At 54.7% G+C, this 14,840-nt stretch overlaps 2 protein-coding genes across 7 annotated transcripts in view; one reads left to right on the forward strand and one right to left on the reverse strand.

Annotated features, from left to right (window-relative positions):
- Positions 1–13,291, reverse strand: part of TMEM175 (transmembrane protein 175) — a 21,405-nt gene extending 8,114 nt beyond the window's left edge. For 2 of the 5 annotated variants that reach the window (XM_057704888.1, XM_057704887.1), the window contains exons 1-4: positions 3,272–3,777; positions 2,858–3,018; positions 2,652–2,690; positions 973–1,070 (exon numbers count right to left, since the gene is read on the reverse strand). In XM_057704888.1, coding sequence (XP_057560871.1) covers positions 973–1,070; positions 2,652–2,690; positions 2,858–3,018; positions 3,272–3,452 — 479 coding nt within the window. In that variant the 5' untranslated portion in view covers positions 3,453–3,777. Of the gene's footprint in view, positions 1–419; positions 571–972; positions 1,071–2,651; positions 2,691–2,857; positions 3,019–3,271; positions 3,778–12,958 lie in introns of those variants that run through there. The other 3 variants (XM_057704889.1, XM_057704890.1, XM_057704891.1) reach the window with 3 other exon arrangements.
- Positions 13,292–13,390: 99 nt separating this feature from the next.
- Positions 13,391–14,840, forward strand: part of GAK (cyclin G associated kinase) — a 48,886-nt gene continuing 47,436 nt past the window's right edge. For both annotated transcript variants that reach the window (XM_057705321.1, XM_057705322.1), the window contains exon 1: positions 13,391–13,632. In XM_057705321.1, the coding sequence (XP_057561304.1) occupies positions 13,488–13,632 (145 nt within the window). In that variant the 5' untranslated portion in view covers positions 13,391–13,487. The remainder of the gene's footprint in view (positions 13,633–14,840) is intronic.

Below are 14,840 nucleotides of genomic sequence, written 5' to 3' on the forward strand. Positions count from 1 at the left end.
CCTGGGCCTCCTTGCTCTCCATGAACGAGGAGGCAGGAGAGGAAAGCCCCCTCAAAGCCTTAAAGAGGGTCACATGTCCCCACCAGAAACAGCCAGTTTGCTGAAAACAAGCCCACGATGTATCCATGTTAAAAAACACTTTACCCTACACTGTCGCCAACCTACACTGTCGCCTCGCAGGCTCCTGGCTTCCTGCACCACCAGCACCTCTGTCACGGAGCATTTCGTAACCAAGAGGTCAGCACCCTAGCCCACCCCACCCATCCCTGAGGGCCCTCCTGGTCCTCCCGCCCCATCGGGGGCTCAGGCATCCCCCGAAGCTCTGGGGCCCGGCTCCCTGTGGGTCCTAAGGAGCTTTTTCCTCTTTAAGAGAGAGCTCAGGCCCTGGAGCTTGTGTCCTGAGGCCTCACCCTCCTCACCAGAGTCCTGGAATCAGGACGGAGGGGCCGTGCACAGCACGTAGTGATCAGCCCACAGCCCTGCCTGTGATCACCCTGCCTGGGCTCACAGCGGCCCGAGGGGTGCTGCGCCTGGCACCTCATTCATCATCCCAGGCCTGGGGTGTAAGCCCTGTGGCGGCAGATGAGAAAGCAGAGGCTTGAGCGGGGAGGGCCGGGGAGGGGAGGGTGGGGAGGGGAGCGGGGAGAGAGAGAGAGGAGGGGAGGGCTGGGGTGGGGGAGAGGAGGGAAAGAGCAGGGGAAGGGGAGGGGAGGCGGGGGGAGGGGGAGGGCTGGGGGAGGGGGAAGGGGTAGTCCGCTGATGTGACCCCTTGGGACTCAGCGACCCCTTGGGATGCAGCCCGGGAGGGTGGGGCCACCATCCACCCCAAGGACGGGCTCCTCAGCGCCAAGTGCACCCCTGCTGCCACCCGACCCTCCCCGGCCAGGGTGAGGCCACACCTGCGGGGCACACACCCGGCCAGCCACAAAGATGTGGCCACCCGCTTGGGAACAGGCCCCAGCCCGCCCGTACCTCGTGTGTGCTGCCCAGGCCACGGTCACGATGAGGAAGGTCATCAGGTAGACGGCGATCCTGGTGGCCAGCAGTTTCTGGACACTCCTGTCAAACTCCTGGATCAGAAGAGCATCCCTGTCAGACCCAGACTCACCCACGGCAGCCAGCGGCCCCGCCCCAGGGTGCGAAGCCCCGGGGGCCAGAGGAGCACCCGGGACCCCCTGTCCCCCCGGACCCCCCACTGGGCTCAGCCTCCATCGCGGGTGGTCCCTGAGGACCCCCCTGGTGGCTTCCCGTCCTCCCGACAGGTGACAGGGTAGCCCCCGAGGGCCAGCTCTGGAGGTGGGGGGCTTCGCTGGGCCCCTCCCAGGACCCTGGCAGGGTGGCCGTGGGCCTCATGGCCGCTCTGAGTCACAGTGTCGCCGGGGAAGCGATTCCCAAGTGGCCGTGAGGCCTGGCGAGAGGCCTGTGGCCACTGGATGGCTGGCGACGGGCTGCATGAGAAGCTGGGCCCCGAGGCCGGGAGACAGTTTAAGCTTCGTCAGTGAAAACTCCAAATGCAAACCGACGCCTTGCCCGTGTCTGCTGGCCCTCTGAGGCCACGTGGGCAGCCGCGGTTTCCAGATCCCCAGTGCTCTGGTCTTTTCAAGCCTCCTCCTCCGTGTCAGAAGGGCCCACGGTGCCTTCCCTGAAGGAGTCTCCCAGACGCCACTGAGCCCTCTCCTGGGCCAACAGAGGTCATGACCCCGAATGCAGAGAGGCAAAGAGCCCCAGGCCAGCGTGTCCTGTCACCTCCCGGCATCTCACGTGCACACCCACCACCCTGCTCTGAAACCAGTGGCACCGAGGGCCCCAGAAGGTTCTGGAACAGGCACAGCCAAGAGATCACCAAGGTCTCCGATGGGCACACGGCTTTCCTGAGCTCAGCCAGTGCGCAGCCCCCAGGCCACCTTTGGGGAGGGGGTGTCCCAGAGCAGAGGGCGCCACACGGAGCCATTTGCCAAAGTCAGGCTCGACCTGCCTTTCTGCACCAGCATTTCTGTTTAATTCTCATGCAAACCCTATGAGGAGCAGCAAGCTCTCCTCCTGCAGGTGACTCCTGGCAGCGTCCAGGCTGAGTGCACTGGTCGGGCCGGAGCCAGACCACGGCCACGTGCCCTGGGCCGGGGTTGCATGACCCAGCGCCCGGAGGTGAGGCCCACTCGACACAAGGGTCCGAGAGCCACATGCACACGCACACGCCCGCGAACTCAGAATGTCTCCTGGAATGATGTCCGGCTTCTGCGGTGCTGCGACGTGTTGCTATTTCACTTATAAAATGGAAGCATTCCAAGTTGACTGGAAATGGAAACCCTGCTTCACAAAACCTCGTTTCCCACTCACCTCCCTGCTCATCGTGCAGGCCCACGTCCAGCAGGCTGGCCGCCCTCGGTCCCCGAGCACCTGCTTTGAGGGTCGCTCCAGGGGTGATGGGCAGAGGCCCCAGGGAGCTTCCCCATGACGCCTGCCAGCACAGTCCACGCCCACCACCGGCGCTCCTGCCCTTCTCAGGCCACCTCCAGGCTCAGTCCAAGGGCGCCGGGGCCAGCCCCGGCCCTCCCAGCCAGGTGCCCGAGTGGAGCCGGGCCTGGAGCTCGTGGACTGAGCCTCCTGGACCCTCCCCCGCACGCCAGATGCTGCAGATGGTCCCCAAGTACCTGTTCCGGGGAGATCTCCGTGTGGGTCACAGGCAGGATCTAGGAGAACAGACACAACACGAACCCGGGACACTTCTTGGGCTGGGCACGGACCGCTCCCTGGCTGACACGTGCCAGGGACGCGGGCCAGTCCTGGGCCGCTCCACCCACCCTGCAGCAGCCTGGGGGCCCCGGGTCAGGGCCGCGCTGGGGGGGTCCCCACGGACCATCACGGTGGCGATGATGGACAGGAGCGCGTCGCTGAAGCTGAGCATGCGCTGCGAGCACTGCATCCCGCCGGCCGCCTCCTCATCCCGCGAGCCCGTGGGGGAGTCTCCCTGCCCGTCGAGGGCTGGCTCTGGGGTCCGGGGCCCAGACATGGTGCGGCCTGGGAAAAAGCACAGGTCTGAGCACGGCGGGTGCTCCCGGGCGGAGGCCCCTGCTTGCTTCAGCCGCGTCACAGGGAGGCACGGGGCCCAGGAGGAAGGCCACCCTGCAGGGTGGGGCTGGGGCGGAGGGGCCTCTAGGAGCAGGAGAGGCACGTGACGGCCCAGGGACCCACGGTGGGTGCTCCAGGCCGGGCGCGGCAGCCTTGACCCCCGTCCCAGACGCTTCGCCCCGTGCGCCTGCTCGCACCACACCCCGCATCCCCGCCGCGATGCCACGCTGGGGGAACCCAGGCCCTGCGTGGCCATTCCGCTGCCCGGCCGCTGCCCCGCGGGCCCCGCGGGAGGGCGCTCCCGCCGCGGCTGTCGGCGGGGGGCCGGGGGGCCGGCTCGGGTGCCCGCCGGCGAACCGCCCTCGGCAGAGCTGCCCGGACATTCCGGTGTCAGAGGCGGGCTGGGAGGGAAGTCACGCGAGGTGCCCGCTGAGGGGGCTCCGGTCAGGAGAGACGCGGCCCTCCCGGGACGGGCGCCGCCGGGCGGCCTCCAGGGGTCGGGAGGGGGTGGGGGGGGGGGTCCCGAACGCTGGGCGCCGGGGCTTCCCCGAGAAGGCGGCCAGGCCGAAGGGAGTGGGCGCCCCGGGGAGAGGGCACTGCGGGCCCCGGCACGGCGGGCACCCCCCCCCCGGACGAGGCGGACACGGAAGCGCGCCCCGCGCGGCGGCGGGCGCGGACGTCCGCAGCCCTCGGTCGCGGGCGGCTCCCTCAGCGCTTCACACGCGTCTGACTTCCACGGGGGAGGAGCCGCGCAGCCGCCCGCGCGCCGTGGTGGGGGGGGGGGGGGCCCGCCTCCCGGCCTCCGGCAGGGGGCGCCCGCGCGCCGCGCCTCAGCGCGCGGCCTCCCGCCGCCGGGCCGCCCGTTCAGAGGTCCCGGGGGCCTCCTTCCCCCTTCCTGGGAGGATGGAAAACCCGCGCGTACGGTCCCCGCGCCACGCCTCAACCGCCCTCTCCCACCTGCCACCGTTCGCATCCCTTCTCTTTTACTATCTTGTCCACGGCTTTCACCTGCCATCAGAGGGACGGGCGGCCTGAGGGGGGCTTCCTCGCCTCGGCCAGCGCCGAGCTAAGGGGAGGAGGGACAAGGAGGCCATCCCGACAGAAACAAGACAAAAGGTGACGCGCTTCCTCAGGCACGGCGTAATTCGGGGCAACAGATGTCCACGACGTGGTTTTCTACGCTTTTTGTATGTTTACGTTTTTTTTCAGTCAAATTTGACTTTAAAGAAATCAGTAAATATCAAATAGAGACTCAAAAGTCCCACAGAAGATGTTACCGAGTGGGACTCCGCAATGGCAGGAGTGGCTCCAGGAAAGCCAGCTGGTGTAAAGTGTAAAATCCGGTACCGGGACACACCACATCCATAGAAAAAAGGACAGAAACCATCATCTCAATAAACGCGGAAAAAGCATTTGACAAAATCTAACACCTCTTCATGACAAAGACCATTTAACAAAACAGACGTGGAAGGAAACTTCCTCAACCCGACACAGGGCTAACGTCACACTCAGTGGGGGGACACGGGCAACGTCCCCTCTCAGGCCAGTGACGAGACGAGACCACTTCTATTCAACACTGCGCTGGGGGTTCTGACCATGGTGACTGTGCAAGAGGATGAGACAGAAGGCGTGCACACTGGGAAGGAAGAAGCGAGACGATCTCTGTTTGCAGGCGATGTGATTCTGTGTGTAGAAAATCCTGAGGAATCCACACAGGAAAACTGTTGGAACTAATAAATGAGTCCAGCAGGTTGCAGAAAACAAGATCAATATATAAAACAATTGCATTTCTACTTACTAGCAATAACCAATCTGAGGATACATTTAAGAAAACAATTGCATTTATAATAGCATCAAGATTACTTAGGAACAAATTTAACAAAGGAGTACAAAACATTGTCGAAAGAGATTAAAGAAGATCTCAAGCAGAAAGACATCCTCTGTTCATGGATTAGAGAACTTAATATTGTTAAGATGGCAATACTTCCCCAATTGATCTATAGATTCAGTGCAATCCCTATCAAAGTTCCAGCTGCCTTCCATGTAAAAATTTACAAGCTGACCCTTAAGTTCATATGGAAATTTGTGGAACCCTTGGCTATTTAATGAGTAGCCAAAACAATCTTGAAAAAGAAGAACAAAGCTAAGGAACCACACTTCTCAATTTCAAAACGTAGCGCAAAGCTACGGTCATCAAGTCAGGGCAGCGCATAAAGACAGACGTGCAGATTAGCGGAAGAGAACTGAGTGTTCAGAAGTAAACTACTACATTCACAGTCAACTGATTTGCGATAAAGGTGTCAACACCATTCAATGGGGAAAGAATAGTCTTTTCAACAAATATTGCTGGGACAACTGAATATCCACGTTCAAAAGAATGATTTTGGGTATTACCTCATGCCACATACGAAAATGAACTAAAAAATGGATCAAAGACCTAAATGTAAGAGCTAAAACACTGGCAAAAATCTTCACGGCCTCACGTTTGGCAAAGAATTCTTAAATATGACACCAAAAGCCAGGCAACAACAAAAAATAAATTGAAGTTCATCAAAATTTTAACTTTTGTGCTTCGAAGGACACTATTAAGAAAGTGAAAACACAATCTACACAATGGGAGAAAATATTTGCGAATCATGTATCTGGTAAGAGTGTAGCATCCAAAATATATATAGAACTCTTACAACTCAACAGCAAAAAGACAACCCAACTCAAAAACTGGGCAAAGGATGTGAAAAGACATCTCTCCAAAGAAGATATCCTAGTAGCTGATAAGCACATGAAAAGATGTTCAGCATCGTTGGGTTGCATTAGGGAAAGGCACAACAAAACCACAAGACAGGCACCCTCCAGCAAGGCTGCAAACAAACAACGGACAACAGCAGCTGCTGGTGAGCACGTGGAGGAAACGGAGCCTCTGTGCACAGCTGGCAGGAAGGTGAATGCTGTGGCTGCTGCGGAAGACAGGATGGAGGGTCCTCAAACAACGAAACAGAATTAACATAGGATGCAGCAATTCCACGTCTGGGTGTATGCTCAAAGGAATGGAAAGCAGAAGCTCGCAGAGGGATTTGCACACCAACGATCACAGCAGCATGGCTCACAACGGCCAAGAGGTGGAAGCAACCCGAGAGTCCACCTACGCGCGGACATCTAAACACAACATGGCGTCTACATCTACAGTGGAATAGCGTCCAGGCTTAAAAAGGAAAAAAAACTCTCACACGCCACCACATGGATGAACCTTGAGGACACCAGGCTAAGTGAAATAAGCCAGTCACAAGAGGACAAAAAGTGTATGATCCCACTTAGACAAGGTCCCTAGAGGAGTCAAATTCTTAAAGACAGGGACTACCCTGGTGGCGCAGTGGTTAAGAATCTGCCTGCCAACGCAGGGGACACGGTTTTGAGCCCTGGTCCAGGAAGATCCCACGTGCCATGGAGCAACTAAGCCTGTGTGCCCCAACTACTGAGCCTGTGCTCTAGGGCCCGAGTCACAACTACTGAGCCCACGTGCCACAACTACTGAAGCCCTTGTGCCCATGCTCACAACGAGAGAAGCCACCTCAATGAGAAGTCTGCTCGCCACTAGACAAAGCACGCACACAGCAACGAAGACCCAACGCAGCCAATAAATAAGTAAACAGGTTAAAAAAAAAAAGACCGAAAGTAGAAGGATGGTTGGTAGGGGCTGGGGGGAGAGGTGGGAGTGAGTTACTGCTTAACAGGAACAGAGTTTCAGCTTCACAAGACGGAGAGCTCTGCGGATGGATGGTGGTGGTGGCCGTACAGCACTGTGAATGCATGTGATGCCACTGCACTCTACACTCAGAAAGGGTTCAGGTGGTACATTTTGTTGTGTGCATTTTACCATGGTTAAAACCAATACCTAGCATATAAGTGTTCAAAAACATGTCAGCTACACGTAACCTTCATCACACACGTTTTAAGACTCATGGTGATGAAGGAAAGTACACGAGATTGAAAGCAGAGGAGTGCGGAGTTGAGAAATGGTTTTTTCTAAAATGGAAGAGGCTGAAGAATTTAAAAATTCTGATAATGAGAAGCTGACAACTCGTGGAACAGAGAGGACGGCACCACGCATGGTGCTGGGGAGGCCTCAGGGTGCCGTGGGGGCGGCGGTGTCCCGGGCGGACCGGGCCTGGGAAAGCTCAGGACGGGAGATGCCTGAGTGCGGCCTGGAGATGTTTATATGTGTGTGACAAAATGACAATGAGAACAATACGTGACATTTATCCAAACTTTATTCAGCACCAAGCACTGTTCCAAGTACTTTCTATGTCCTGTCTCTCCTAATTCTCAAAACAATGCTGTGAAGATTATCGGAAGACAAATAGTGACTGTGTGTGCGTGTGTGCGCGTGCGCGTGTCTAACGGAGAGCGCGGCGTGCCTCAAAGTGCAAGGAGTGGATAAAGCTGCAGCACAGGCTCGGGCTGGCGGGCACACCCGGGGGGTGCCAGGACTGAGTCACAAAGCGCCTCGTAAGCTCCCCCAGGAAGCCACTGGGAAGACTACGCAGCGATTATGTGCTTTTCTTTACGTGCATACACATACACACATATACACATACACACACGTATAAACATATATATTTTATTCCGTACACAGGTCGACTATCAGATTTTTTCTCCCAGTCTGGGCTGTGTTTTCACTCTCTCAACATGTAAACACACACACACAAATCAACAGACCACTTTTTCAGCAGCGTTAGGTCTACAGGATAATGGAAGGGGAAGCACAGAGAACTCCCACACACCCGTCCCCCGCTGCTTCCCTTACCAGTAACATCTTTCATCAGCCTGGCCTTGGGCTGTAGTTCTGTGGGTGCTGACAGACGCACGACCCGCATTCACCATGACAATATCGTACAGGACGGTTTCACAGCCCTAGAAATCCCCTGTACTCCCCCATCCGTCCCTCCCTCCCCCTGGAACCCCTGGCAACCATGGTTCTTTTCAACTGTCTCCAGTCTTGCCTTTTCCAGAATGTCATGCAGTTGGACTCCAACAGTATGTGGTTCTCAGACTGGGTTCTTTCACTTGATAACATGCTTTTAAGGTCCTCCGTGTCCTTTTGTGGCATGTAGCTCATTTCTTTTTATGACGAATAATACTCCATTTTACAGATGCACCACAGCGTATCCATTCACCTACTGAAGCGTGTCTGCAACAATGTACTTTGAAGTTCTTAAGTTGGATGAAGTCCTGTTTATTTATTTTTTTTTTGGCTGCTTTGGGTCCTCACTGCTGTGCCGCTGTGTTGCTGCACATGGGCTCTCTCTGGTTGTGAAGAGCGGGAGCTACTCTTGGTTGTGGTGTGGTGGCTTCTCTTGTCACAGAACACGGTCTCTAGGCGCATGGGCTTCAGCAGTTGCAGCACGCAGGCTCAGTAGTTGTGGCACACGAGCTTAGCTGCTAACGTGGCATGTGGGATCTCAGCTCCCGGACCAGGGCTCGAACCTGTGTCCCCTGCACTGGCAGGCGGATTCTTAACCGCTGTGCCACAGCGAAGCCCCTGTTTTTACAGGTTGTTTTTGGTGTCATAGTGGCAACTCTCAGGCTGTTTTCTAGAAGTTTTATTGGTTTTTGTATGTGACGCAAGGTACGTGTGAACATTCTCTTTTAAACATATGGATCTCCAATTTTTCCAACATCATTTGTTGCAAAGACTATCCTTTCTCCAGTTACCTTTATTCCTTATTCAAAATCAACTGACCACGTTTATACTTGCGGGCCAATTTCTGGACTTTTTATTCTGTTCCACTCATCTAATTATACTTATGTATCTTTATACCAAGGCCACACTGGATCGCTGTGGCTTTCTAATAAGCACTGAAGTTAGATAGTATAAGTCATCCAAACTCGCCCTTATTCAGACTCGCTTTGGCTCTTCTAGCTCCTTTGCAGTTCCAAATGCATTTTGAAATCAGTGTGTCAATTAATAAAAAAGTCTGCTGGGATGGCATTGACTCTATAGATTAATTTGACGTCCTAACAATACTGAATTTTATGTTAATCAATACTATGTATCTTTTCACTTGCTAAGGTCATTGGTCTCTCTGAGGAAAGCTTTTTAGTTTTCAGTTATGTCTTGCACATCTATTTCAGATTTATCCCAAAGATTTAGTATCTTTTGATGCTATGGTAAACAGTTTTTTTCTAATTTCAACTTCCAATATGTGTTGCTAGTTATTTAGAAACAATCTTCTTTTTTCTTTGCATATTAACCTTGTTTCCTGCAACCTTGCTCAAGTCACTAGTTCTAGTAGCTCTTTCTGTCCTTTCCACATTTTTTACCTAGAGCAGTGATTCTCAACTGAGGGCAATTTTGCCCCTCAAGGGACACCTGCAATGCCTGGAGACACTTTTGGTTGTGACAAGCGGTGTGTGTTACTGGTAGCTAGGGGGCAGGGGTAGGGGTGCTGTCAAACGTCCTGCAGGGGACTGGAAACTCCGCCTCTCCACCCCAATAAGGAATCACCTGGTCCACAGAGTCACCAGTGCCAAGGCTGGGAAACTCTGACCGGGAATCATGGGAACTTCTGTTGTCTTACTTATTCCTTTTCAACCTGGAAGCTTTTAATTCTTTTCTTGCTTCATTATACCGGCTAGAATTTCTAGTACAACGTTGAATAGAAATGGTCAGACCAGAGACTCGTTCCCGATCTTGGAGGGAAAAAAACAGTCTTTCATCATTCCATGGGTCAGTGATAGGTGTTTCACAGATGCCCTTATTATGTTGAGGAAGTTTCATTTTATTCCTAGTTTGCTGACAGGTTCTCTTTCTTTTTTAAATTAGGAATGGAATGCTGGATTTTGTCAAATGCTTTCTCTTTTTTTTTTCATTTTTAGTTTTTGGCCCTGCCGTGCGACATGTGGGATCTTAGTTGCCTGACTGGGGGTCAAACCCGTGCCCCCCGGAGTGATGGCGTGGAGTCAACCACTGGACCACCAGGGAAGTCCTCCTGTCGAATGCTTTTCTGTATCTGTTGAGATGACCACTTAGTTTTCTTTCTCACTGTAACACTGTAAATGACACTGACCCATTTTCAAATAATAAGCCAACTTTGCATTCCTGAGAGGAACCTCACTTGGTCATGCTGTATTATCCTTTTTATTTAGTATTGGATTCAGTTTGTCAAAAAATGTCTTAAAATAATTTTCGTATCTGTCATGAGGAACATTAGTCTGCAGTTTTCTTGTAATGTCTGTGTCAAATTTTGGCATTAGAATAATGCTATCCTTATGAAATGAGCTGGGAAATATTCCTTTCTTTCAATTTAAAAAATCTATATAGAATGGGTACTATTTCTTCTTTAGTTTGGAGGAATTCCCAGTAAAGCCATCTAGGTATGGAATTTTCTTTGAGGGAAAGTTTTAAACTACAAATTCAATGCTTTGATAGTTACAGACATTTAGGTTATCTATTTCTTCTGGACTGAGTCTTGGTACTGTTTTCCATGCAATTTGCTCCGTTAGTACAAACTGTTCAATTTATTGGCATAAAGTTGTTCGTGTTCTCTGATCACCCTTTTAGCAATGACACCATCACCTTCATTTGTGATGTTGTTATTAATGTTTTCTTTTCCCTTGTTCAAACTGGCCAGAAATTTTCTCTATTTATCTTCTTAAAGAATCAGCTTTTCGGTTCATTGATTTTCTCTATTGTTTTTGTCTTCTACTTCATTGATTTCTGCTCTGACATTTATTATTGCCCTTTCTGTACTTTAGTTTCATTTGCTCTTATTTTTCTAGCTTATTAAGATGAATGATATGAGACCTATCTTCTAACAATGTTTAGTCACAAATTTTGAAATGCTGCATTTTCATTTCCATTCAGTTCAAAATTTTAATTTCCCTTTTGATTTCTCCTTTGACCTAGGAGTAATTTAAAAGTGAGTCAGTTTTCAAATATTTGGATGATTTTCCAGATAGTTTTCAAATATTTGGATGATTTTCCAGATGTAAGCTATTGATACCTAGCTTAATTCCACTGTGGTCAGAGAACATGTCTGCCCAGAATAGGACCCCTCTCGGTGAATGCTGTCTACACATTTGATTACATGCACTCTACCAATGTCCATGAAGGCAAGTTGGCTGACGGTGTCATTCAGCTCTACCAGGTCCTCAGTCATTTTCTGGGTATTTGTTCTACGTTATCTGAGAAAGAAGTACTGACATCTCCAACTACAACTGTGGGTCTGTCTATCTCTCCTTGCAGTACTACCAGTGTTTGCTTCGTGTATCTTAAAGCTTTATTAACAGGGGCAGAGCTGTTTAGGGTTGTTATGTCCTTTGATGAATCTACCCTTCATCACTACAAAATGGGCACCTGAGCTTCTGATTACAGCGTTTGTTATGAGCTGTGCCACAGAGGGACAGGCTTGGCGGCAAAGACTACCAACTCCGTGTTAGCCGTGCCTGTATGTGGCGAGATGCCGGAGAACAGATGTTGCAGAGTTCAGGAGGGCGGTGTGTTCTGGAGACACAGATCTGGATTAAGACGGTGTTATGACAGCACCAGGTGCAGTGTCAGTATAGAAAGTGCTCCATCAGTATGAAATACAAAGTCTGAAGAGACTCTTGTCTCCAAAGTAATTACACTATTTAGAAATCTCCACCAGACTGTAGGTCATACCAGTATAAATCCACAGCCTCCAAACTCAAACGGGCCCTGGACTACATCACGCTTTCTAGTGAGTTATTTACTAGGTTTTTCACAAAAGCTATTTTATTTTCTACACTGCTTAAATCTTAGCTTTCTTATCTCCCTTCTCATTTTCAGTAGACACTTTTTTTTTCTTATTCACAGTGAAAAGAGAAGTCAGAGAATTCCTTCACTTTTATTCCAATAAACACATAAAGTTATCTGCAACTGCAATCCACCTTCCTCCCTTTTACAATGAAAAGTGATTTTTTTCTACATCCAAAGTGAACAGTTCCCTATGCTCTGGATGTCAATCCCTCCTACCTTCTAGGGGACCACTTTGCACCCGTCCCTTTCCTCCCAGCAGACGCTGAGTGGCCCCTACCACCGGCTGGAGGCTGCTCAGGAACCTCCCACCCCTGCAACCTCTCAACACCCGTCACCACTCCAGCTCCACACTTTCTTCTCTGCAGCTAAACTTACTGAGTTACCTCCTCACAGTCTCTCCTTCTTCATTTCTTTCTTTCTCCACTTAGGGTCAGAGAGCGTTTGCAATGAAACAACCTTATTCTGGGCAAGGTCACCAAAGATTTCATTGTTGCTAAATCCAACATACATCTTTTACTCCTTTTCCCACTTTTAAATGGCACTGGACACATCTTTCTGTGGCCCTGCGACATAACACTCTCCTAGCTGCATTCCTGCCTCCTCCTCCCCTCTGAAGACTGTACCCTCTCTCCAACTACGGTGTCCCCTTGGTGCTCTCTTCATGTCAATATCCACCCACGTGCTAGGGACATCCAAATACAGCCTGGGGTCTTTCCTGGCCCCCCGTCCTTGCATTCCATTTCTCAGAGGAAGGCACTGGCTGGAGAAGCCACATGACTTGTGTGGCCTTCTAGCCGTCTCAACAAGCCCCGGGCCACCTGGCCAAGCGATGACACCGCGGAGCACGTTCTGCAACCGAGGCCGGGCGTGGGTGAGCCCACTGCTCTGTGCCTTCTCCAGGGCGAGCGCCTGTGAAAGGATGCGGCGGGCAGCACGGCGCTGCGGGAGCGAAGCTGCTCCGCCACCGGGGAGCCCGTCCGCAGGGAGACCCTCAGCGGCCGGACCCCGGCCTGCGGCCTCCGGCTCCGGCTCTCCGTCTGGGGACGGACGCTCCCGCCACGACCTGCAGGAAGCAGCCGGCCGCGAGGGGACCGGCGAGGGGCAGGGCCTTACCTGAGGGGCAGCCCCAGGCGACGGGCGACACCCGGGGCTCTGGGTCCGGCGCGGCCAGATCTCGCTTTGCTACGGAAGCTACGAAACTCACTAAGAAGACGACCCCGCGGGACACCCGGCGCTCCGCGCAGACGGCCCGCTCCTCCCGCCGCGCGGCCCGCCCCGGGGGCCCCCGAGCGCCAGCCTCCGCGGAAACGGCCACGTGGGGACGGTTGGGCGCCGGGCCGGGCGCCAGAGCACCTGCGGGAGCCGCCGCCGGCCCTCCGCGAGCGCAGCCCGCAACGCCCGTCCGGCCCGGCCCGTGGCCCGCGGCGCCGCGCCCGCGCGCCCGCACCCCGCTCTGCGCGCGCGCGGCCGCCGGCGCGGCGGAAGTGAGGCGCCGGCGCTCTTCCGGGCAGCGACGCGCCCCCGCGCTTGCGTCGCGGCGTCGGGCGGAAGTTGGCGCGGCTGGCGGCCGGCGGTTGCCGAGCAGACTCGGACGCGGCTGGACCCCGAGCGCTCGGTCCGGCGCCGCCGTGGGGCCGCCACCATGTCGCTGCTGCAGTCGGCGCTCGACTTCCTGGCGGGCCCGGGCTCCCTGGGTGGCGCTGCCGGCCGCGACCAGACGGACTTCGTGGGGCAGACGGTGGAGATGGGCGAGCTGCGGCTGCGGGTGCGGCGGGTCCTGGCCGAAGGTGAGGCCGGGGCCGGGCTCGCGGGCCGGGCCGGGCCGGGCCGGGCCGGGGGAGGCTCAGGGCCGGCCGGGAAGCGCCTGCCGGGGGTGAGCCAGCCGGGGCTGGGGCGCTTCCTTGTCGGCGGCCTGGGCTCAGGCCGGGGCCGGGTAGTCTGGGCGGCGGGGAGGAGCGGGGGGCCCCGCGCGCCTGGAGGCGGGCGCGCGGAGGCGTGGGTCCACGTCGAGGCCCTCCGCTCGCGTGGAGGGCGGCAGAGGGGCCGGGCACGGAGGGCTGGCCCTCCCGGGGTGACGGGAACGCGGGCGTGGGGGACCGCAGCCCTGCCGTCCTTGGGTGTTGGGACCCACGGAGCGGTGTCCGGCAGCCGGGCTTCCCCCCCTTTCCTCCTGAGCGTCCCCCTCCGCGACCTCTGGCTGAGCTCCCACGGAAGGTTCCCGGGGCTGGGCCGCCAGGTGGGATCGGCACGGAACCTCGCAGGCTGGGCGGGTCCGTCTTCCCGCAGCTGTGTTTCCGCCTGCTGTCTCTAGCTTCCTGAACGTCCTCTCCCCTTCTCACCCAGGGTTGATCGCCGGTGTTGGCGCGGTCCTGTTTCCTCGTCCAGGTTTTTCTCTTTGGTCAGCGTGGCAGGCTTTCCCTAGCCATGCGTGGCAGGCTTTCCCTAGCCATGGCGCTTACGAGCTAAAGACAGGTGGCTTTGGGGCCAGTGCTGAAGCAGAACTGTATCCCCTGGGATAGCACCCTTGCTGCCGTGTATGGTCAGTTTGAGGTGGGAAACTGGCTGACTGCGCTGGTGCTCTCATTGCTGAAGGCCCGAGGTGATGTTCTGGCCTTAGCGTCATCACACACTTTTTCTCCACTCTCAGAAACAAAGAGGTTTTGGGTGTGATTTGGTGAGAAAACCTCAGGCTCTTCTTTCAGAGGTAGGGGCCAGTATCTGTAGATGAGAGTCCCCCCAGGTCAATTAATTTATTCTGAAAATACCAGGTAAGTATTTTGATTGTTTAAGAAATTCACAGTGGATGCATCATATGTCGTTTCTGCTTTGTGGAAATTCAAGTAAGACTCTGATGACCCAAGGGTAGTGCAGTGCAGAGAACGCTCTGGGTGGATAGCTGGTGGGCTCAGCTCAGCTGGGAGGCGGAGAACGCGTCCCTCCTAGGTGCTGCAGCAGGGCCAGGGGGAGGAGGGGTGGGATGGGAAGTGGGTCACGG

This window comes from Hippopotamus amphibius, chromosome 13 (assembly GCF_030028045.1).
Source record: "Hippopotamus amphibius kiboko isolate mHipAmp2 chromosome 13, mHipAmp2.hap2, whole genome shotgun sequence".
NCBI lineage: Eukaryota > Metazoa > Chordata > Mammalia > Artiodactyla > Hippopotamidae > Hippopotamus > Hippopotamus amphibius.